This window comes from Nannospalax galili, unplaced genomic scaffold (assembly GCF_000622305.1).
Source record: "Nannospalax galili isolate Female #2095 unplaced genomic scaffold, S.galili_v1.0 scaffold281, whole genome shotgun sequence".
Classification (NCBI taxonomy): domain Eukaryota; kingdom Metazoa; phylum Chordata; class Mammalia; order Rodentia; family Spalacidae; genus Nannospalax; species Nannospalax galili.
This window is the reverse complement of record NW_008349068.1, coordinates 9071112-9094932: the sequence shown is the minus strand read 5'-3', so window position 1 is coordinate 9094932 and position 23821 is coordinate 9071112. Positions and strand designations below refer to the sequence as shown.

At 37.0% G+C, this 23821-nt stretch overlaps 1 protein-coding gene and 1 pseudogene across 4 annotated transcripts in view; both read left to right on the top strand.

Moving 5' to 3' along the window:
* Positions 1 to 23821, top strand: part of Erbb4 (erb-b2 receptor tyrosine kinase 4) — a 1194626-nt gene that overhangs the window by 1141089 nt on the left and 29716 nt on the right. For all 4 annotated transcript variants that reach the window (XM_029569917.1, XM_029569919.1, XM_029569920.1 and 1 more), the window contains exons 22-25: positions 1193 to 1268; positions 7681 to 7827; positions 10053 to 10150; positions 11731 to 11901. In XM_029569917.1, the coding sequence (XP_029425777.1) occupies positions 1193 to 1268; positions 7681 to 7827; positions 10053 to 10150; positions 11731 to 11901 (492 nt within the window). The remainder of the gene's footprint in view (positions 1 to 1192; positions 1269 to 7680; positions 7828 to 10052; positions 10151 to 11730; positions 11902 to 23821) is intronic.
* On the top strand, positions 17206 to 18610 carry LOC103744470 (annotated as a pseudogene).

The window sequence follows — 23821 nt, the reverse complement described above, 5'->3', positions numbered from 1 at the left end:
TATGGCCTTTCCTTGATCTTATTAGCCTATTTGACCTATTTACTACCAAATTGCAGTGTTTTAAAATCCCAACTTTGAAATTCACCACAAGATTGTTCAGAAACAGCGATCTATAAATCACATGACATACTTGTTTAAGAACACACAATGGTGAGGTTTGTCTAAAACAAAATTCATCATAGCTTAAAATGCCTGGCTACCATCAAGTCTTTATCAAGCCACCTATGATTTAAGCTATGTTACTTCTGTAACACAGTGTCCATAGTCCATAAAGCCTGGTAACTCCTTGCCCATAGGGAAATTACTTTCAATGTGTCTTCTGTTTCTTTTTACTGAATCCCATGATTCTGTCATAGAGTTACCTTGGTGTCACCTTGGTGAGCAGCCAACCTCATGATTTCAAATGCCTATTTAGGTTTAAGCTTTCAACTGCAAAGTAGAAATGTTTATCTTTATTCCATAGAATCTAATTATAGTCTTAGCTATATAATGCTGCCCTTCGACTTGAAATGTGTTCTGCTGACCCATCATCCACAGGGTATGTGGGTTGAGCCGTTTTTCTTATAGTGATGATGGATTTGTGCTGATCCTCTCACATTCTTTTATATCCTAGTTCCTCTTTTGAAATGGTACATATTTTCAGTGCTGCCTTGCCAAGACAAGGAGGTCATCTGTGGCAGGGAAACAAAGCAAAACTAACTTTGAAATTCATGATTTTAGATAATTTAGTAACCAAAAAATATGAGAGGAACTGGAGGCAAGTATAGAACCAATCTATTGCATCCGTGGCCACAAACATGTCTGAGGGTGAAAAGGGATCACTGAAAATATATTTGACTCGTTTTTGAAGAAAACATAATATGGAAACATTTTTAGAGTTTGTATATTAGACTTGATATTGTTGGTTATACTATCCATTTGTGGCTTCAGCACGATACAACTAAGAAATACGTATAGTTATTGATATTTTATCTTATTTTTACTATTTGTGAAGCTTTAAATTATTGTTTACATCACTTTATGGATTTTATAACTTTCATTTGTTTTTTATCTTGAAAAATAACCAGCTTATACGTCTATATATCAAAAATTATAAGTCTCATCAGTACAGAGACTATGGTTTATGAAATATGAAATGTAGAAGTGATTTTTTTATGTAATTATAAAATTTTCACTTTTAATTTTTCTATAGATGCCAATAAAATGGATGGCTCTGGAGTGTATACATTACAGGAAATTCACCCATCAGAGTGATGTTTGGAGCTATGGTAAATAAATACTTTTTGAATTTGGGCTTTAAAGGAAAAACAACTATGTTGAGCTCATATAAAATATATTAAGCCACATTTGTTTTCTTTCATTAGAAATGGTTATTTATAAGTTTGATTGACTTCCTACATTTCCTAAAAGAATTAACTGTTTTATCTCTTATTAAAAAACACTCTAGAGAACATTTTATCTGGGATTTTTTGTTGTTATTTTTTGCTTTCCTAAACATAAAATACTACTATCTCTGCTTAGTTTTCTCTAAGTTCTTGTTTGGTAGCAATTTATCTGAATGTCTATTCATTGTTACAGACTCACAAGCCAGCCAACATTAGGGAGCATTTCATATAATCTCATGGCTTTTCTTCCTTTTGTTTTCCTTTTTGTTTGGTTTGGGTTTTTCAGACAGGGTCTCCCTGTAGCCCCAGGAAGCCTGGAACTCACTGTGTAGACCATACTGGTCTCCATCTCACAAAAATCAAAGGATTAAAGGCATGCACCACAACAGCCAACCATTTTAGTCTTAATTTTTAATGACTCTTTAAATATATAACTCTGAAAATAATGAAAATTAAAAAATAAAATAAAAACAAAACCATATTTTTATCTTTTGGCTTATAATTTATGTTCTATAGTAGAAAATACAGAGATTAGTATGGTAACAATGAACAATTAATGGACATATTAAAGTGATGGATGTGAAGGAAGTGATAGGAAGAAAGACTCCTTTTCATTTACAAACTACTTTTAGAATGACAGAAATATTAGAGTAAAGATTAGTACCAACAGAGATGGGTATTTATGATTAGAACACCATTTCATTACATTGAATTTATTACTAAAATGAGCTGTTTAGCAACTCTGTTCTTACTTACAACTATACAGGGAGGAATCAATGGCTTTTCTAAGTTTAAAAGTACCACATAAAACTCAAATTTGTTGCAAATAAAAAATACAATGCCCCTGAGTCAGCAAGATGTCTCAGAGGTAAAGGTGCTTGCTGCCAAACCTAATGACTTGAGTTCAATCCCTGGACCCCCTATGGTGGAAGAAAAGAATCACTCTTACAAGCTGCCCTCTGACCTCCACACACATGCTATATAGCATGTGCACACCCACATACATAAGTAATTAGATGAATGTAAATAATAAAATAAAAAGTGAAAACAACACAATGCCTGCTGTTTTGGTTAGTGTTAATTTTCAACATGACAGAATCTAGAATCACCTGGGAGATGGTCCTTTGGACATGTCTGCAGAGGACTATTTTGAATACATTAATTAAGATTGGAATAAGCACTTGCTGTGGGTGGAAACATTCACTAGGAAATGAACTGCATAAAGTGGACAAAGTGAGCTGAATACTAGTATGCATGCGTTCATCCCTCTCTGCTGCCCAGTTGTAGATGTAATGTAACCAGCTGCTTCAAGCTCCTGCTACCTTGGCTTTCCTACCATGATGAATAATGCTTTGGACTATGACCTAAACTAAGCTCTTTTCCCCATAAGTTGCTTTAGTCAGAGTATTTATCACAGCAATAGGTAAAGAAACTCAGACAGAAATTTGTACCAAGAAGTCAGATCACTGCTGTGATTAAACCAAGTCATGTTGCTCTTTGGCTTTTGGAACAGCTTTGGGGGAGGAATATGGAAGAGTTTGGAGCTTCAGGCTAGAAAAGTCATCAGACGTTGTAAGCAGAGCAGAATGGACCTTCTTTGTGGGAGTTTGGAAAATAGCAATGCTGAGAGAAATGCGGACAGTAAAGACTTCACTCGTGAGATTTCAGAAGGAATCAAGGATTCGATCAGAAACTGGGACACAAATTATTCATGTGATATTTTGGAAAGGAATCTATCTTGATTCTGCCCATGTTCTGAGAATGTGAATGAAGTTGAAATTCAATTAAGAGATTATTTGGCAGAGGAAATTTCAGTACAAAAGGGCACTCATGCTGGTACCAAGAAAGCAGCTATAATTGTTAAATCAATACCACTGAAAAAAAGTCTCCTGCACTTCACTGGGACATCTAGAAGGGGCAAAACCCCATCCACCTGAGGCTCCATGTAGTGAAGATTCAGTTTAAAGAAAGAAACCTAAGTTGAATGAGTTCCCTGCTTTTGCCTAGAAAAATGTTCCCTCGGGATCAGAACACAGAAGCTGATGCAGATGTAGTCCAGTGTGGTCAGGTCCCACCCCATGCTGGTAGCAGAACTTGGCAGTGTCATCCACAAGGTGCCTGTTCATAAGGCATGGAGGAAAAAAAAATTGAGGGGTTCATGGAGACCACCTGAGGGTGGGCAATGTTTAGCAGAGTTGGGGTCCCTACAGAGAGATCCTGAGAGGTCATTGTCTTAAGCTGTGAAGGCAATATTACTCAAATTTTGGCTTAATTTTTACCTTTTCATCCATCTTTACACAAGATATTTAAGTCATTTAATCACTTAAGGTCTTACAACTCTTATCTAGAAATGAATTGCTTATTGGTTAACAAAAAAAAAATATTTAAGACATTAAGCTCCTTAGTGGAGACCTCCAGCATATTAGTGATACCAGGACCATGGTGCATGCACTGGTGAGTGTTGTAGACATGTAATGGAGCTGGACCAGGACAGCACCTCTGTGTGCTGAGGTCAGCAAAGCTGGAGAGGCAAAGACTTTTGAAGTCCAGTCGATTACATTACCAGCCCCAGATGACAAACATCAACCTTCAGGAGTTGGTGTTTGCTCTACTAGAATTTTCTTTTGCTTTGTTGTTGTTTCTTGCTATGCCTCAGTCCTTCCATGTTGGATTAGGAATCTTTATTCTGTGTTATTATATGTTACAAGTGTATAACTTAAGTTTTACATTTCTAGGAACTACATTTAATAGACTTTGAGCTGTTAAACTCTTAGATTTATTAAAGCTTATGGGGAATTTTAAAGCTGAGCTGCATGCATTTTACATTGTTACATGGTCATGAGGTTTTGGGGACAAAAAGTAGAAGATTATATCTGGAAATGATGTGTTTGGGATTCAAAGTGAGAAGAGGTAGAGTTGTGATGCTGAGTGTTACTTGTTAACTTGATAGAATCTAGAATCACCTGAGAGATAAGCCTTTGTACATGGTGGTGGGGAATTATCTTGATTACACTGAGGAGGGAAAAGAACCATAGGGTGGGACCATTTCCTAGGCAAGGGATCTCTGACTGTATGCAGAGGAGAAAGCAAACCCAATTGCGGATGCAATGTGACCAACTGCTTCAAGCACCTGCTGCCTTAACTTTCCTACCATGATGGACTGTGTCTTGAACTGTAAGCTAAAATAAACCATTTTACCTTTAATTTGTTTTTGTCAGACTATTTTATCTTATCGAAAAACAGAAACAGAAACTAAGGCACCTGGTTAAATGAAAAGAGCGATCATGGAATTTAAAGCTGTAGTATAATTTATTCAAATTTAGGCTTAATTTTACCTTTCTTCCATCTTTACACAAGACATTTAAGTCATTTAATTACTTAAGAACTTACAACTCTTATCGAGGAATGAATCTGTTATTTGTTAAAAAGAAACATAAAGACCTTTAAATAAGGTGGTTTTTCCTTGTGTCTATGTCATGGGTCATGTTAAATTTTTCAGGAAATCCACAAATATTCTACTTAGCTTGGAAGTAGGAACAGTGTGTTTAGGATTTAGACAAATGCTTGAATGTTCAACTAAGCTAATTTATTTAACTACTTTAAAGAAACAAACAGAAAACCAAATATATAACATATATGATAGATTTATAGATAATAAAGATTAGAATTTAGGCCAATATTTATATAAATATTACCAATGTAGATCAGCATAAGTATGTGGTAGGAAGACTATATAACATTATTACAGATTTATCTGTTGATATATATTAATAAAAACTAGTCTTTTTTTCCTTATTTGTTTTTATGTTTCACTAAATTTAATGTGGTAATTTGGTAATATGCTGCAGGCAAATTTTTTCTAACCTCAAAATAAATAAAGGAACAAACCAATATTGGCTGAAGTATCATATTTTTAATAGTATAGCTTGTCTTTTAAAGAAAATCCTGTGACTCTGGATATCAATTTTATTCATGTTGAGTCTCAAAAATCCCACAGTCTGTTCAATGAAATGAAATAGGTTCATCGTACTGTGTTTTGAGACATAGCCTGAATCTCTACATGCATTCATGAAGTATCTTAAGATTCTTATGGTACAGTATGGTTTATTGCAAAAGGCATTAGAGACAAAGAATACTATATATTTTTGATTATAGTATGTTTTTTAAAAATTATCACTGTCTGTATCTTTCTTAATAATCACAAAATATGCATTAATTGTGATAAATAGCTTCAGATGATGAATTGCTATATAAGTTTTAAAACTTTCTGAATTAGTCTTTCTGAGATAGCCCTTTTACCAAGGCCATTCCTATTTAACAGTATCCCTTGCCACCACCCTAGAAAGATATAATTGGATTGATACAGTGGGTGGAGATTTTGACATTTTAGCCTTGGGTTTTGTATTTATATGCAATATATTTCATTATATTTTTATAATTTTGATATATAATGGCTTTGAATTTTGCTTATATCAGAAGTTCTGATAGAGATGTGAGAATACCTAATTTTCTTTAGTAGCCACATACATGAATCAATAAAATGCTCTCTCTGTGTGTAGAACCTTGACTACATTAAAAAAGAGCAATTGGGCTAGGGGTGGTGGTGCACGCCTTTTATCCCAGCACTTGGGAGGCAGCTGCAGGCAGATCTCTGTGAGTTCAAGGCCAGCCTGGTCTACATAGTGAGTTCCAGGACAGCTGGGGCTACAGGGAAAAAAAAAAAAAAAAAAAAAAAAAAAAAAAAAAAAAAAAAAAGCAGTCACCCATTTCTTAAGTTTTCATAGCCTGCCATTAAATTGCAAACACTGGCCTTATGGAGCAATTGGTTGGTATGGAAAATTAAGGCTTTAGTAAATATTAGCTCAATTGCATCACTAGTTACACATATACATTACATTGAAAAAAGTAGGTTGTAAATATTAATGAAATAATCAGATAAGTATTAAATAATTCTGTTAGAAAGGGTAATAAAGATGTTATAGGATTTATGTTTTTGTTTTCCAGCAATGGTGATTGTCATAAACATTTAAAATATGTAAACTATTACAGAGAGAAATAGAAAAGCAAAATAGCAGGCTGGAGAGATGGCTCAGGAGTTAAGAACACTGTTCGTTCTTGCAGAAGACCCACGTTCAAAGCCCAGCACCCATATGGCAGTTAACAACTGTCTGTAACTCCAGTTCCAGGGGATCCAACAGCCTCTTCTGTCTTCTGCAGGCACTGCATGACATGGGTGCACTTACCTACATGTAGGCAATACATGCATACACATAAAATAAAAATAATAAATAAAATATTTAAAAATGAAAAACCAAATAGCTCTAATGAATTTTATAGTATACATATATTAGTATAAAATGTATACGTATATGCTTCAGTCAGAATTATGTTGTAATAGTTATACCCACCCAGCTATTTCCATTTTAAAAATCTTTACCTGGGCCAAGGTTGTTGCTCAGTGGTAGAGAGCTGACCTGGGATGGTGAGGAAATAATCTTTAGTGTATGGCTGTTTTTCTTATTTTGTTAGTTAAAAACAGTCACCAAGCCTGGCATGCTGACTCATGCTATTAAAATCAGCACTTGGGAGACAGAAGCAGAAAGATCTTTATGAGATGGAAGTCATTCTGGTCTACATAGACAGGTCTAGGTCAGCCAGGGCTACACAATAAGACCCTGTCTCAAAACAAAACAAAACCAAAGACAAACCACAATTATCATAACATTATACAATAATTCTGCAATACTAGCATTGTCTTTTATGACTTTTCAGCCTAGAGGCTAATTTAAAACGTAATCCATGTCGAGGCTGGGCATGGTTGTGTATGCTTTTATTCTAGCATTCAAAAGGCAGAGGCAGGTGCTGGGCCAGCTGGGGCTACAGGGACATCCTGTCTCAAAGGACCAAAACCAAACCAAACCAAAAATTTCATGTCTATTTTACCTGAAATCATATTTATTTGGTATTTAACACACATGAGCACAATAAATGAATTGATTCTGTACCATACTGGGCTGTGGCATAATGGAACATAGTTTAGATCATTGAGCATCAACTTTCCTTTTGATATCCATGCTAACGTTTTTGTGCTGTGCATTAAAAATTCCAAAACAATAATAAGAGAATGCTACTGTGTATTCTCCCACGAGGATCTTAGCACTAGGATAGTTGTGCACTGAATGAAGGAATGTGAAGACTCTTTTTAACTTTCTTTTGTTTGATCTTTAGAGAACAATTTATTTGTTGAATTTATGTTGGTAATTTGCTTATGTGAGAATTTTTTTTTCCAATTTAGGAGTAACTATATGGGAACTAATGACCTTTGGAGGAAAACCCTATGATGGAATTCCAACCCGAGAAATCCCTGACTTATTGGAGAAAGGAGAGCGTCTGCCCCAGCCACCTATCTGCACTATTGATGTTTACATGGTCATGGTCAAGTGTAAGAATGGATAATAATGTCCTCTTCCTCATCATCATTCTTAATAAAACCTCAGTTTAGAATGTTCTATCTGCAAAATGTTTCTGTATGTTAAAAGACATAACAGCAAAAATAATTTTGAATGGGTCATATAAACACATGATTGTGGTGATTATTATTATGTAATAAAATCTCACTTCTAAGCTATAAAGTCAAAATTATATGGCTCTTAAAAACACAACAGAGATATAGTTATTCATAATAATGTTAGTGATGACATTGTTGTTAATCTTTATGGGAAAAGATCCAAACAAATCTGATAGCCTAAAAAATGAATTAAATGGAAATGGGTTTAATCAAAAGCTAATAATCAGTATAGAGTAGGAAGTTAGAAGAGATGAATCTACATTGAACTGAAGATTATAAATGTTTACTTTTAAGAATTTGATCATTTGTTTATCAGATGTTTTTACTTTTTCCTCCTATGCCCCAGACACATATGTATTATAAATGTGTTTTGCAAGCCTAGGTCCTTAATTTAAATAGAATTAGGAAAGTCTCTGGGGTTTCTGAGTTAATTTAAGTGAGATTAACATGCGATAATCTCTCTTGTATAATCTGAGGTTTTCCAGTTTTGATTTACACAGGGTTAAGAAAGATACGAAGTAGTGAAAGGGAATGAGCATTTTATTAGTAAGAGACTCTGGGCCCAGGTCTTAGATTTATAGTCATGACATGTGTGACACATTCTGACAGCGAGGGAAGAAATAAAAAATGCTCCTTGCAGTTCAGGTCCGCATGCCCTTTTCTCTAAGCATAGTTTTATTTACTCAATATTTAGCTAGAGAGAAACAAATATCTCACTGTGAAGTTAACCTTTTTTGGCTCTAGTAGTTTTATCATTAGCATCTTGGAATTAACAAGCATTTTATTTTTTATGTAGACTACTTGAGTTTAGGAGAGGAAAGTAGTAGGTGACACTAATGATATATAAAATGATACCCAAAGAATTCACAGAACAGGAAAAAAATTAATGCACTAGAAACAGCAGAAGAGCGCTGTATCTTTATTAGATAAGGCTCTGTTTACTAGAGGTCCTGGAAGAAAGCATAAAAGCATTCATGTCTAAGGTAATATCTGATCCTATAACCAGCATCAGAAATGACTTGGATACCCTGCTAAGATGATGTAAAGCGAGGCAAACACTTTGCCTAGTAAGGTACTGAGAATTCCACCTATTTTTCTCCCCCTGGAGTTTTAATGCTTTAGAAGAGGATCGTTTGGCAAAGAAATCAAAGAAAGCTTGGTCCTGTTAGACTCACCTCGTTCAGCTAAATAGAGCATCAAGGGATAAGATCCATTTTATCTGGACTCCCAGCTAAATAGTAATACATACCTTGAAAACTGCTGGTGGTATTTTTCCTGTATTAAGATAAACTAATGGGTGTTGCTGAACAAATACTGTGAATCATTTTGCACTTTCTCTCCAACCAGAAGAAAACTAGTATGAAACAGTTGCTTTCAATTCCCTTTTTTCCAACCTTTTTGTCAGTGAATTTATTTGACAACCACATATTTACTCCCACCTATTCCTGATGCTAAATTACAGATTCTGTATCAATCATTTGTCTATAACCATTAAAGAAAGTTTTAAAAAACATCTCCACGATCCAAAATGAAAACAACAAAGGTCTGAGGTCCTATAAATCTTCATAATTAGATTGGGCTCTATTTTCTAGGAAGAAAAATAAATTTTGAATCAGATCAATGAAAGAAAAATGAAGGACTGAGAGATGACTCAACAGTTAATCATGTATATTGTTCATGTAGAAGACCCAAGTTTAGTTCTCTTCACCCATGCAAGGCCGTTCACAACTACCTTTACCTCCACCTCCAGGGCATTGTTGACCTCTTCTGGCATCCGTGGGTACCTGCACTGCCTGATTCACACACAGACACACACACACACAGGCACACGAACAAATGCACTCACACCTACACATAATTAAATATAAATCTTTTACAATGTTGTCTGTTATTTTATATGACATTCTGTGGTGAATATCAATCACCTTATGGAGTTAGAGTCTTACCTAATTGGTTTGGTTCCCTCACTAGCTTTGTTTATCAGATTATTATTAAAATATTACTTTTTATACTTTTTCCTATATTTTCTCAAAATTTAATTTTCACTTCTCTTGTTATGCATGGATGCACTGACAGTTTTATTGTACATAAATTTCTAGGTTGGATGATCGATGCGGACAGTAGACCTAAATTCAAAGAACTGGCTGCTGAGTTTTCAAGGATGGCTAGGGACCCTCAAAGATATTTAGTCATTCAGGTCAGTACATTTGAATTTTCTTTTAAGACTCTCTCAATAACAAACTCTTGACCAAATGTAAATATCCAAACTTTAGAGCTTTGGAAATGATCACTTGCTACCAGATATAAAACAAATGGCCATATGAAATAATTTATGAATTGATGGTTCTAGAAATTATTAAGTCAGATAACCCAGGTTAAAGAAGGCAAATTCTACATTTTCTACTCATATGCATATCCTATGTTTTCATTTTTTGGCACATGCATATGTGTATGTTATCTTCAATCATGAAACTAGAAAGGGGAACATGAGAAAGGAGAAAAAGAGGTTTTAAGGAAGGGGAAAATGGGAGAAAGGGTAATGACATAAAAGTAGAAAGTCTACTTTTATATGACATAAAAGTAGAAAGTCTACTTTTATATGACATAAAAGTAGAAAGGACTGGGCCAGACATGGTGGCCCACATCTTTAGTCTCAGCACTCTGGAGGCAGAGGCAGGCAAGTTTCTGTGAGTTTGAGGTCTATATAGGGCATACCAGGCCAGCAGAGTGAGACCTTGTCTCAAAAAGAAAGAAAACAGTAGAAAGGACGATTCAGGAGAAGGAAGGGTACAAGCAGCAGGGGAAGAAGTGGAAAAAGAACAATGTATGAAAATGCCATACTGAAACTCATTACTTTGTATGCTACTATAAAAATATCTATGTACAGTATTTAAGCAATAACTTAATTCAAATGAATTGATACCCATCTGTGTTAAATATCAGGCAAAAGAACATTTTACAATTAACACTAGAAAAAAATGGATTGGATCACTTAGTGAATGTGACCATTTCTCTGTGGTTATTTTTACCTACAGCCTAAGCAGATGTGCTTTGAACATAATCATGTTTCCTTATCAAAACAAGGAACACTTTACCTTCAGAGAGCCCAATATGAGGACGAAAGATAGGTTTTAGACAATAGTGCTTTTCAGCTGTTTTCCTACAAATTGAATTGTACATGCTGTAACTTTTTAATCACATAATTTTGAAAGAAATATAAAAACATTTAGGAAGAGGCAATTTGGACAACAGTTCCACAGTGTTTTGCATTCTCTCTCCAGTCCTCTTCTTCCCTTCGCCATTTCTGCAGTTTTGAATGCCACTGCTCTGATAATGATGCCGTTAACAAGCCATGGCTTGAACTGACTTCTCTGCAGCATAAAATCAACCACAAAAATGAAAACGGATATTGATTGTGCCTTATTACTTATTCTTAAAGTCATAAACCACACGCCACCTTGACAATGAATCATTGTTCTCAATTTGAGATTAATTTTGTCACTCTTAAATCATCCACAGCCCTCAGCCTTAATGTTTATCAGTGGTGTTTATCACATTCTTCCTGTATTATGTTTCTGTGCCTTACACGGTCATAGCTAACCAAATTATTATAGGATTTTTTAATGCTTCATAGTTGTGCTAAAGAATTATTTTTTGAAATGAATGCATGAATTTTCCAACTATTTGTTCTTCTATTATATAAACTTGTGCTGAACCACGCATTTAAGATAAAGAGAAGAATAATTATTTGTGCATACCTGGTGGACCATCTTTCAGGGTGATGATCGTATGAAGCTTCCCAGTCCAAACGACAGCAAATTTTTCCAGAATCTCTTGGATGAAGAGGATTTGGAAGACATGATGGATGCTGAAGAATACCTGGTCCCTCAAGCTTTCAACATCCCTCCTCCCATCTACACATCCAGAGCAAGAATCGACTCCAATAGGGTAAGGAGGAATTATGTACAAGTACTATGTTATTTCTGAAATAAAGTTATTTACATGGATTGTAACCAGAACAATTTCCAAATAACTAGACCACTAATCATTGCAATTTCTAGATTAAAACCACACCATATCCACAAAAGATATATGGTGGTGCATGCCTTTAATCCCAGCACTCAGGAGGCAAGCAGATCTCTGTGAGACCAAGGTTAGCCTGGTCTAGATAATTAGGTCCAGGCCAGCTGTGGCTACAGGGAGACCCTATCTCAAAAACACCAAAAAAGAAAAAAATTATAAATCTCAATTTCTAAGATTAAAACTGAAATAAAATTTTGTTCATACAAATAAAATATAAATTCATATGTAGTAAGTTTTCCACTCTTCCTTTCTTTTCTCCCTCCTTCTTCCCTTCTTCCTTCCTTCGCTTTCCTATCTTTCTTTCTTGAAACAGGGTCTCAGTAGCTAGCTGGCCTGGAGTGCTGGGAGTAAAGGGATGCACCACAATATCTAGATACTATTCTTTCTTAAATGGATGATATGATGTATTAATCAATACTAGTACAACTTTTTGTCACTCATTGAAGAAACATTTACTTTTTTCTCTGTCAAGTGAAATACAATCACAGAAAACTATGTGATCCTTTAAACTATATCATTCATATTAAGAGAACTGCTAAAGCTTTCTGTCCTAGCTTGTTTCTCTATTGCTGTGACAAAACACTCCAACCAATACCAACTTGGGGAGGAAAGGTTTTATTTGTCTTTCATCTCCCAGGTCACAGTTCATCAGAGAGCCAAGGTAGAAACTCAGGGCAAGAATCTGGAGGCAGGAGCTGGAGCACAGGCTATGGAGGAATGCTGCTTACTGGCTTGCTCCTGTGCCCCTGCTCAGCCTGCTTTCTTATGCAACACAGGCCCACCTGCCCAGGAGTGGCACCACCTACAGTGGGCTGGGCCCTCCCACATCATTCAACAATCAAGAAGATGTCCCACAGACATGGCCATAGGCCAATCCAATGGAGGCAATTCCCCAACTGAGGCTCCCTCAACCCAGGTGTGTCAAGTTGACACTAGTGCTATCTAGCACAATTGACCCCCTGTCAACTTGACATACAAACACATCACTATTAAACTATAACCTTTCCAATTCTTGTCACCAAGATATGATGTTAACATTAATTTCATAAGACAGTACAATCTTAAAAGCCCCACAGTCCTTTAAAAAATCCAAACATTTAAAAGTCCATTGTCTGTTTTAAAAGTCTTCTCTTAACTGGGGGCACCTGTAATATCCAAAACAAGTACTGTCTTATTTCAAAGGGAAAAATTGTGCACACCTAAGCAAAACCAAAGTCCAAAGTAGCTCAAAGCTGAACATCTGGGATTCACTCACGGTCTCCTGGGCCCAAAGGGTTCTGGCAGCTCGATCTCTCTGACTCTGCTGTCCACAGAACACACAACTTGTCTCAAAGACGTAGGCTGGCTCCATTCCACACCTGCTGCTGTCCTTGGTGGTCATCCCATGGCATTTTCAAGAAGCTGGAGTCTCCACTGAAACTGAGGCTACACCTTCACCAATGGCCTCGTCTTGCCTCTTGGGGTACAAAGCCTCAGATTCTCTCCATGATCCCTTTAGTCCTGGGGTCTTCATTGCAACTGAAGCTGTGCTTTTACCTATAGCCGTTCCTGGCCCCTCAGAGTGCCAAGCCTCAGCTGCTCTCTGTGACCCCTTCATGCTTTCAATGCCAGAGCCATGCAGGAGACTTACACATTAACAAGTCCTGCTTCCAGCAAGAGATGGAGGCTCAGGTCCCCTCTCAAACACCACTTCTGTGTGCAGACCGTGAGGAAATACCTCCCAGAAGACTTCACCACAGTGATGCTGGTCTCTTGTTACTTACAGCTGATTTTTCAGCCTCAGCTAACCAGCATCAATTGTCCCAGTAAAGCAAAGGTTTACTTCGGTTCTGGTCTCTTCTTAATCACAGCTGATTCTTCAGCCCCAACCGACCAGAACCTGCAGATTCTCAATTCAAAATATCACAAAAACAGCCCACTAATCTCTGCTTCCCTTTGAAGCTTCACAAGCCAGGCCTCCATTGTTCACAACTCTTTCAGCATAACTGTTCCAAGATCCACAGCAACAAACTCTAAGCACTCAATGGCTTTTTCAGTCCAAAGTTCTGAATGCTTCCACAATCCTCCTAAAAACACCAAGGTCCGTTCTGTCACAGAAATGTTTAATAAAAATTTAGATGGAGGCTGTTTTAATTTGTTTCTCCATTGCTGTGACAAAACACTCTGACCAATATCAACTTGGGGAGGAAAGGGTTTCTTTTTCTTACATCTCCCAGGTCACAGTTCATCAGGGAGCCCAAGGTGGGAACTCAGGGCAGGAGCCTGGAGGCAGGAGCTGGAGCACAGGCCATGGAGGAATGCTGCTTACTGGCTTGCTCCCCTGGCCCCTGCTCAGCCTGCTTTCTTATGCATCACAGGGCCACCTGCCCAGGGGTAGCACTACCCACAATGGGCTGGGCCCTCCCATATCACTCAACAATCAAGTAGCTGCCCCACAGACATGGCCACAGGCCAGTCCAATGGAGGCAATTCCCCAATTGAGGCTCCCTCAACCTAGGTGTGTCAAGTTGACACTAAAGCTCTCCAGCACACTTTCCTAAGACATTGATTTCAGTTTTATAAGAAACTTCTGAGAAGAAATTACAGTTCATTTCAAATATTAAAGCCACTTTACATAAACAGCATTTTCACTATAGGTTGTCCAGTCCATCTGTTTATTATTAAAAATCACTTGTCAGGGTTACAGAGATGGTTCAGCTGGTACAAGCATGCACTGCTCTTATGGAGAACCTGAGTTCCATTCCCTGTATCCACAGCTCACAACCAACCACCTGTAACTCCCCATTCAGGGGATCTGACACCTACTTCTGTTCTCTGTAGGTAGCTGTACTTGCATGGACAGGCAGACACACACACACACACACATAATTTAAAAAAAATAAATCCTAGTTTGTGCTTGTAATCCATTCCACATATAGGTACCTCTGCACGTGAAGCATAGGTACACAATGGAGATTCAAAAAATTTTCATGGAACGTCTACATTCAAAAATGTCCAAGCACCATTATTCACTGCTGATAGGAGTGCAAATAAATACAGTCACACAGAAATAATTTTGGATGTTCCTCAAAAGGTTAAATAATAGAACTGTCATATGACCCGGCTATACTGTTCCTGGGCATATACCCAGAGAACTCTGTATCCTACCACAGAGATACTTGCACATCCATATTCATTGCTATTCTAGTTACAATAATTAGGAAATGGAGTCCACCTAGATGTCCATCAACGAATGAATAATGAAAATGCAGCACATATACAAGATGAATATTATTCAGCTGTAATGAAAAATGAAATTTGCAGCAAAGTAGATGGATTTGAAAAGCATATTGAGAGGTGACCCAAACTCAAGAAGAAAAAATTCCTATTTCCCTCCTATACAGACCATAAACTATAAGGCATTTACATAACATGTAAACAAGTATATGTGTGTCTATAGTATAATTTAGGAAGGGCTCAAGAGAGGATAATATTAGATGGTAGGGCAGGATAGGGTTAAGCCAAAGAATGAATGAATCATAAAAATCACAAAGCTAATGTTTATTCTGGTTTCAACTGCCTCATGGATTTTTTTTTCTTTTTTATGGTGGATAAGTGAATTCAATTTTTTTGAATAATAAGTAACAAGAACCAGAAATGAATAGATAAATAAATAATTGACAGTGAAAGTGTAAAAGTGAAGCGCCACAGTTTCAGAATGGCCATTCTGTTAGAAGTTCACTGTATGTGTAGAGCAAGTGTCTGAGTAAGTTCCTTAATCTAACTGTGTGATGTTTTTATTGGTGAATTAATTAGAATAAACTGGCTTTACTGTTTTAAAAAGCATCCAGCCTACTGAAAGCCACAGAAATACAGAATTAGTATTCAGCTTGACAAATGCTGTAATCAAATGCTTATTGGCTATAAAAGAGCACAGAGACATAGTAAATCTTAATCTATTATCAGTTTGTTCCACTGATAAGACATAAACATAACGTTTCATTTGTATCTCGAAAGCCATTTTTCCTTAGTTTCTTCATCTCAAAACATTATAAGGAGACTTGAGAGATGGCTCCGCAATTAAGAGCACTGGTTGCCTTTGCAGAAGACCCAGGTACAATTCCCAGCACCCACATGATGACTAGCAACCATCCCCAAATTCACCATTATATTTATTGCTTTAAAATATTTATTATTTTTATTTTATGTGTATGAGTGTATTTCCTGTGTGTATATAAGTGCACTGTGTTGTGCAATACCCATGAAGGTCAGAAGAGGGAGTCACATTCCCCTGGAAATGGAGTTATGGGTAGTTACAAGTTGCCATGTGGGTGCTAAAAACTTAACCAAACCTGTGTCCTCTGCAGAAACAGAGTGCTCTTAACTGTGGACCCATCTTTTCAGCCCCATATGTATTATTTTAAATGACAAGTTCATTACTTTACCTTTCAGTAGTCAAGTTTCAAGAAAATGTTTTTAATTCCTTAAAGTGAAATGGTATCAAGACAAAAAGCTTGAATCTTTTCTATGAGAAATCACAAGTCCAACTTTCTGTTTATTTCAATTTATAGTGCTTTATGCAAGAAATTCTTCATAAAAGTTGGCGCTAACTAAACAGAATTCATGAGACAAGGGCGATGTCACCTGGGAACACACGTGACCATTATTCAGTCTTTTTCTCTTGTTCTGCATTTTTATTTGCTACCTGCAAATTTCCTTTTACTCTTTCAATCCCTAGGAAGGCAACTGTACTGAATTAGCATTTTAGGTATGAAAAACTAAATTTTTAGAATTTTGTATGTGTATATGTGTGTGTGCATAAGAGTGCTTGTGGATGCATGTACCATGGTGCACCTGTGGGATGTAGAATAACCTCAGGTGTCTTCCTCACATTCCACCTTATTTCAGACAGGGCCTTTTGTTCTTCACTGCATGTGCAATGCTGGCTGGCCTGAGAGTTTCAGGAGATTCTCCTGTATCTGCCTATTTTGTCCTAAGAGAGCTAAGATAACAGACAAACACCACTGCCTCCAGCTTCACATAAGTTCTGGGTTCTAAACTCAAGTTCTCATACTTGAATGGCAAGTACTTTATCCACTGAGCTGTGTTCCCAAGCCCTATAAAATGTTAGTCCACTATATTTCCCTATTTTTTTTTTTAAATAAAAAATCTTGCTTTGGTGGGAGCCGCCAGTCGAGAGGAGCATGGCCTTCTCTCCCCACCATGGCGTGTGCTGGTCCTTTCTTATCTGAAAAAGAGAAGTCGTCTGGCAAAAGTGTCACGTTGCCAGCTGTGTTCAAGGCTCCTGTTCGCCCGAATATCATGAACTTTGCTCACACCAACTTCCGCAAAAAGAGCAGACAGCCCTAGTCAGTGAATAGCAGCTCATCAGACCAGCACTGAGTTTTGGGGTACTGGCAGAGCTGTGGCTGGAATTCCCAGAGTTCGAGGTGGTGGTGGGGAACACCGGGGAACCCCCCCCCACCCCCCTCCACCCCCCTCCACCCCCATTCTGGCCAAAGTGATTTTGGAATATATGTGTCGAGGGAGACTGGAAGTTCGCACCAACCAAAACCTGCCATAATTGCCACCAGGTAGTGAACACATCGCCAAAGCGATTTGCCATCTTCTCTGCCCTGGCTGCCTCTGCCTTATCAGCTTTGGTCATGTCTAAAGGTCATTGTACTGAAGAGGTTCCTGAACTTCCCTTGGTTACATAAGAAGGCCAAGGAGGCTATTCTGCTGCTTAAGAAACTTAAAGCCTGGAATAGCATCAAAAAGGTCTATGCCTCTCAGCGAATGAGAGCTGGCAAGGCCAAAATGAGAAACAGTCTCAGGCTCCAGCAGGGAACCCTGCACATCTATAATGAGGACAATGGTAACATCAAGGCCTTCAGCAACATCCCCGGTTTTACTCTGCTTAATGTAAGCAAGCGGAGCATGTTGAAACTCACTCCTGGTAGGCATGTGGGAGGGTTTTGCCTTTCGACTAAAAGCTCTTTCCGGAAGTTGGATGAGTTCTATGAGACTTGGCATAAGGCAGCTTCCCTCAGAAGTAACTACAACCTTCCCATGTGCAAGATGATGAATACAGACCTTAGCAGAATCTTGAAAAGCCCAGAGATCCAAAGAGTCCTCCCAACACGTGCAAGAAGATTCATCCGGGAGTCCAGAAAGAATCCAGTGAACAACCTGAGAATCTCGTTGAAGCTAAACCCACCTGCAAAGACCATGTGCAAGAAAGAACACCATTCTTTGCCAGATCAGACATCACAAACTTCAGGTGAAGAAACTGGATCTGGCAGCGGGCAGCTCTGGAAGCCAAACTAGGGAAGGGGGTGGCAGAGAAGGGGGCGGCAGAGAAGGGGCCAGAGAGAAGGGGGCTGTAGGCAAGAAGCCCATGGAGAAGATAGCAACCCTGCCTGTGGATGTCAAGAAGCTGAGGAAGCCAGCTCATAAGACGGCCACAGCTACCAAGAAACCAGAAGTTGAAAAGAAACCAGTAGGCGAACAGAAACCAGCAGGGAAGAAGCCTACACAGAAGAGAGTAAGCCTGCTGTGTAACCTATTAAAATCTGTTCATCCCATAAAGTGAAAATATAGACAGCCTATTTGAATAAACACCTGACAAAAATTTGGGTTTATATAACTCTAACAAAAGTTGCTAACACATATAAATCCATTTTCATTTATTTTCTACAAGACTAAGTTACATTGTTTCATAGTTAGAATATAAATTGCTTCAATTTCATTTAATTCCATGGTCAAATTATTTACTAAGGGAGCATCAAAAAGTAAATATTAAGTAAACACTTTTAAGTATTTGGTGGACTTTGACACCGCATAATAACTCAGTTTTTAAATGCAAACTATCCTAATGTTTTGAATATCTCTAAAATAGTATTTTCTCATTTTTCAAAGATTTGTTTATAGTTAAATTTATATTTAATTATGTGTAAGTGTGTGGTGGAAGGAAGATATGTGCACCTGAGTGTATGTGCCTATGGAGGCCAGGGACATTGGATTCTCCTGGAGCTAGAGCTATGAATGGTGAGCTGCCTGATGTAGGTGCTGGGAATGGATCCTCTGTAAGAGCAGTACACACTCCTAACTGATGAGCCATCTGTCCAGCATCTTTTTCATTTTTAAATAAAAAAGTCATACATATTTATATGAGTAATATATAATAAACATATAATGAGTAATATACAATAAAAATTAACATTTTCTGTAGTGACCAGCAGTTATACATTAACATCCTTTACAGTGATCCAATTTTCAATTTTACTTTTTCCTTTGTAAATATGTTGTATTATAAAAATCACATTTTCTTATTAGGTTTTCTACCCATTATTTATGAAAAACCTGCTGATGTGATCACTGTTTAAAAAGTGCAAAACTTCTGTGAATATTTTCTAATATCAAATAAGTTATAAAAGTGATATATTTATTTTAAATTCCATATGGACCCAACTAGATGCCTCAGTATGTCAAGGTACTTGCCATCAAGAAGATGACAACCCAGGTTCTATCCCGAGAAACTCAAGTGGTAGAGGGAACATTCCAACATCCACAAGTTGTGGTCTGACCTCCACATTCATGCTGTGGCATGCATATAGACACAGATGCACACACACACACATAATAAATGTAAAAACTTTTAACTCCATATGTATCTTGATAAATTATAACCTTAGGGGAATGAGTCAGTTTGTAATACAGTGCTGATATTTTCCCAGAAAGCTGTTAGAAATAAATGCAATACTAGAAAACACTCACCTAATTTATATCTGATGCTCTTATTAGATACATCTTTTCTGCAATCTCAAATATTTTAATCAAAATAATGTACCAAGAGCATTGGCTTGAACACAATGTAAATAGGAGAACAAAAGGGCTTTTTAACTTCTGCAAACTTTAGTTCTCTATATCCCTAATACAGAGGGCCTGCTGAGGGAGGTTACTTAAGTGCTGTCAACTCCCTGCTGTTGATGGAGCTAACACTTTCATTCTCTGCATGGTGATATGGATAAAAGAAACTGAATTGGAAACCAGGTATACCATTATAGAACCAATTCAGTGAGCCTGATCATATCACTTAATCACGCTTTTATCACTTAGTTTCTTTGGTAATAAGAATATTGAACTAGATCATCCATAATTTTAGACATATATATATATATATATATATATAATTTTATTCTAAGGAATATTTAACTGGAAAATGGCCAAAAAGCATTTTGAGTTACCTCTATACACAGTCACTTTCCTTAAGTGATTGGATATAGAAGAGAAAATCCTACAGATACAAGCCAAGGAAGTGTCTCGTAGCTCGGTAGTGCATTGTGAGGGGAGGATGCTGTGATGGTATAACAAGGTTACTCTTGTTGTAATTTATCCAGGATCAATATCAATTCTAACAACAGCTGTTTCTTGATGATAAATGGCTGTAGTCTAGGGATATTGGTTTTACATTTTATCCAAGATCCATCAAGGTTTCCTGCTGTGTATTCTTGACATGATGCTTGCATCTTGTGTTTTTAATCTATTAAGTCAAAAGTAGAGCTCTCCTTGTTAGATTTCATATCACTACTTACTTTTTTGTCTTGGTCTCTGCTTAACAAGTAATATTTAAAAGTTGGTCAGAAATTATAATCATAGTAATTAAATCAATATATTTTGTTTTTTGAATCAGAATATTTGAATCAATGTATTGAATAGAATAAAGAAATTAATATATTCAAACCAGAGTAATGAAATTAATATATCAGAATATTTGTTATGGGATAGGCACTGTGGTGGGTAGTAAGGATAGAGTTGGAAGATGAACCTTTTGACATTTATGTTCTGGTTAAGTAGATAATATTCTGAGACAAACACCAGTTATTGCAGGAAAAAGGCAAAGCAATCCAAATCAGAATAAGACACTGGAGAAAGTCGTTTTAGCTATAGCTTTTTAAATGAAGTAGGTAAGGCTTGGAACAGAAATAATTTTAGGAAAGCAGACCTGAAATGGGTCAGAAGGAAAATGAAACCAAAGGAAACCAAACAGAACCCAAGCATGGCAAAGGTATCACTTCCGTTCATCAGGTATTTTCTAAATCCTCATTTTTAGAATATTTTTATATTGCACTGGCTTGAGAACTTGAATACAGTCAGAGAAGGAGACAGACTTTCTTCTGTTTTTTCCTTACATTTTCTTGTCAATGTGAAGGCATGGTTTGGAAAGTTCTTGTTCCTCTCCAAATGTCCCAATTCAAAATAAAATCCTTTCTGGCCTCCATGCAAAACACCTTAGAAATCCCTGTATTCTGTTTCTCTTGCCACAACTCCAATTCAGACTTTTCTCTCTAATTGCTGATGTATAATATTTATTTCTTGATGGATTCAAGTGAACTTTTTATTTATTTCCTTTTTTATTTTTTTAATGCTAGGTATCAAGCCCAAGGCCTTATGCATGCTAGTCAAGGACTCCTAACCAATGATAGCAGCATTTAAATTTTTAAAAAATTTATTTTTATGTGTATGAGTATTTTGCCTGCATGAATATAAGTGCACTATAATGTGTGTAATCCTTGCTCAGGCCAGAAGGAGGATTGGATACCCTGGAAATGGATGGTCATTACTATTCAAATGGGTGCTGGGAACCAAACCTAGAGCCTCTGCAAGAGCAGCCAGTGTTCCTAACTGCTGAGCCATCTCTTCAGCCCCTACAAGCATTTTAAATGCGTTCAGTGCTTCAACTTCTTCTTCTTTTTTTAAAATATAAACTTTACATTGTACCAAAGAGATAATATTGATGATTTGTCCCACTATCTGATACCTGGTCATTTATTGACACCAATTCTCTTCTTCCTCCTCCTCCTCCTCCTCCTCCTCCTCCTCCTCCTCCTTCTCCTCCTCCTCCTCTTCCTTGTCCTCCTCTTTCTCCTCCACTTCAACTTTTACAGTACACTTTTCTTTTCATCAATGGCAAAAAGTTCAATGATGTATGTTTTATTACATCTCTCTTTATGTGATATATAATCCTATTGTCTCTCACAGTTTAATGATTTTTGAACGTTTATCCTAGGAAATGCCTTGCTCACTCCAATTGACCAGTCACGGCAGTTTATTTTTCACCACTCTTGAGTTCACATGCCCAAAACTGCCCAGAGCTGTAACCATTATCCCAAACCGACGTCTCTCAAAGTGCAGATCATGTTGGTACTTTCCATTTTAGTTTGAAAGCTTGGATGATTTATTTTAACAAAGTGTTTCTTGCCTGTGTATGATAAATTTGTCTCTCTTTAAAATAAGGATATATCAAATCATATTAATTTTTCCTTCCAAGTTCGTGAAAATTACGAGGATATTAAGATCTTTTGATCTGTTTAATTTTATATTAGCCAGATATTTAGAATTGAGACTTTTCAGCCTCAGCCTCAAATTTGAGGAAGGAGGAGAATTTGTTAGGAAATATCAAAATGTCAAATATATTAGTTCCTGTTTATAATGTTCCATATTTGTATTGACACAGAAATTCCAGGGTCTGCTTATCATAACCTCAATATAATCTTTCCTTCATTCTTCATTTCATTGTTTCTTTGTCTTCATATGTATGCATTCCTCTAGAAAGTAATTTCAACTAGATATTCTCTGAATCTAAACATAACCAGTATGGTTAGTGCTTGACTCCAGTAAAAAGAGCACTGAGCACAGTAATATTTGCCAACAAAATACACTATTGCATTTCATCATGAGGTATATACATCAGTAATTGTGTACTCTTGGTGTCAGAGCTGGAAGAGACTTAGAAGACTTTCTAGCACAAACTTTCTCACTTTATAGAGGTAAAAACTGATACTAGAGGGCTGGAGAGATGCCGCAGCAGTTAATAGCACTGACTACTCTTGCAGAGGACCCAGGTTTGATTCCCAGCACCCACATGGTGGCTATGGACCTTCCTTAACTCCAGTTCCAGGGGAATCTGAAGCCCTCTCTGACCTCTGCAGCATTGTATGACACGGGTGCACTCACATACATTCAGGCAATACACTCATACACATCAAAAAATATATTAAAAAACCTGATACTGGAAGTGATAAAATTCACATCCCAATGCCTTGCTTCTAGGAGGGTATGTAGAGCCCTTGTTCCACTCCCTTAGGTCTTAGTACATTATTCAGTTGCCCATACATTCTGTCAGTTTGTTTTTGCTGGTAAAAACCATGGAAATCTTGATTTGACTTCAAGCCTAATGAGATTTAGTATCAACTGGTTTAAAAGGCTCCTGCTGGGAGTGCAGGGAGAAGCCAGAGCCCCTGCTGCTGTTTTGCTTCCTCTGTTTGTGTTTCTGAGAGACTCCCTGTAATCAAGAGTTAATGGTTTAGGAAGATCAAATGGAATTGACAGAGCCCAAATCGAAGTGAAAAAGCAGGGCAAACAGTGTCTGCATTTGAACTCAGTAATTATACACTTGACGATAAAATGGTATTTACGACTTTAACAGACATATCAAAAATTCCAAGCACAAACCTAAACATTGCTACTATTTATTGATCGCATATTTCTATGCTAATCTCTACTCTGAGCTTCTCCTTCACAACAAGGGCAGGCCCCTTTTGACCAAAGCAGAAAAATGAAACAGAGAAGCTACTAACTATCATAGTAAAGAGAGAGACTTGAACCCAAATCTGTATTATCTACAGTCTATGCTCTTAACTCTCATCCTTCACTGGTAAACAAAAAGAAAAAAAAAATCAATATACTATAACCAATAAATAATAATAATAATTAAAATGTAAGTTTTAGCCTACAGTTATTC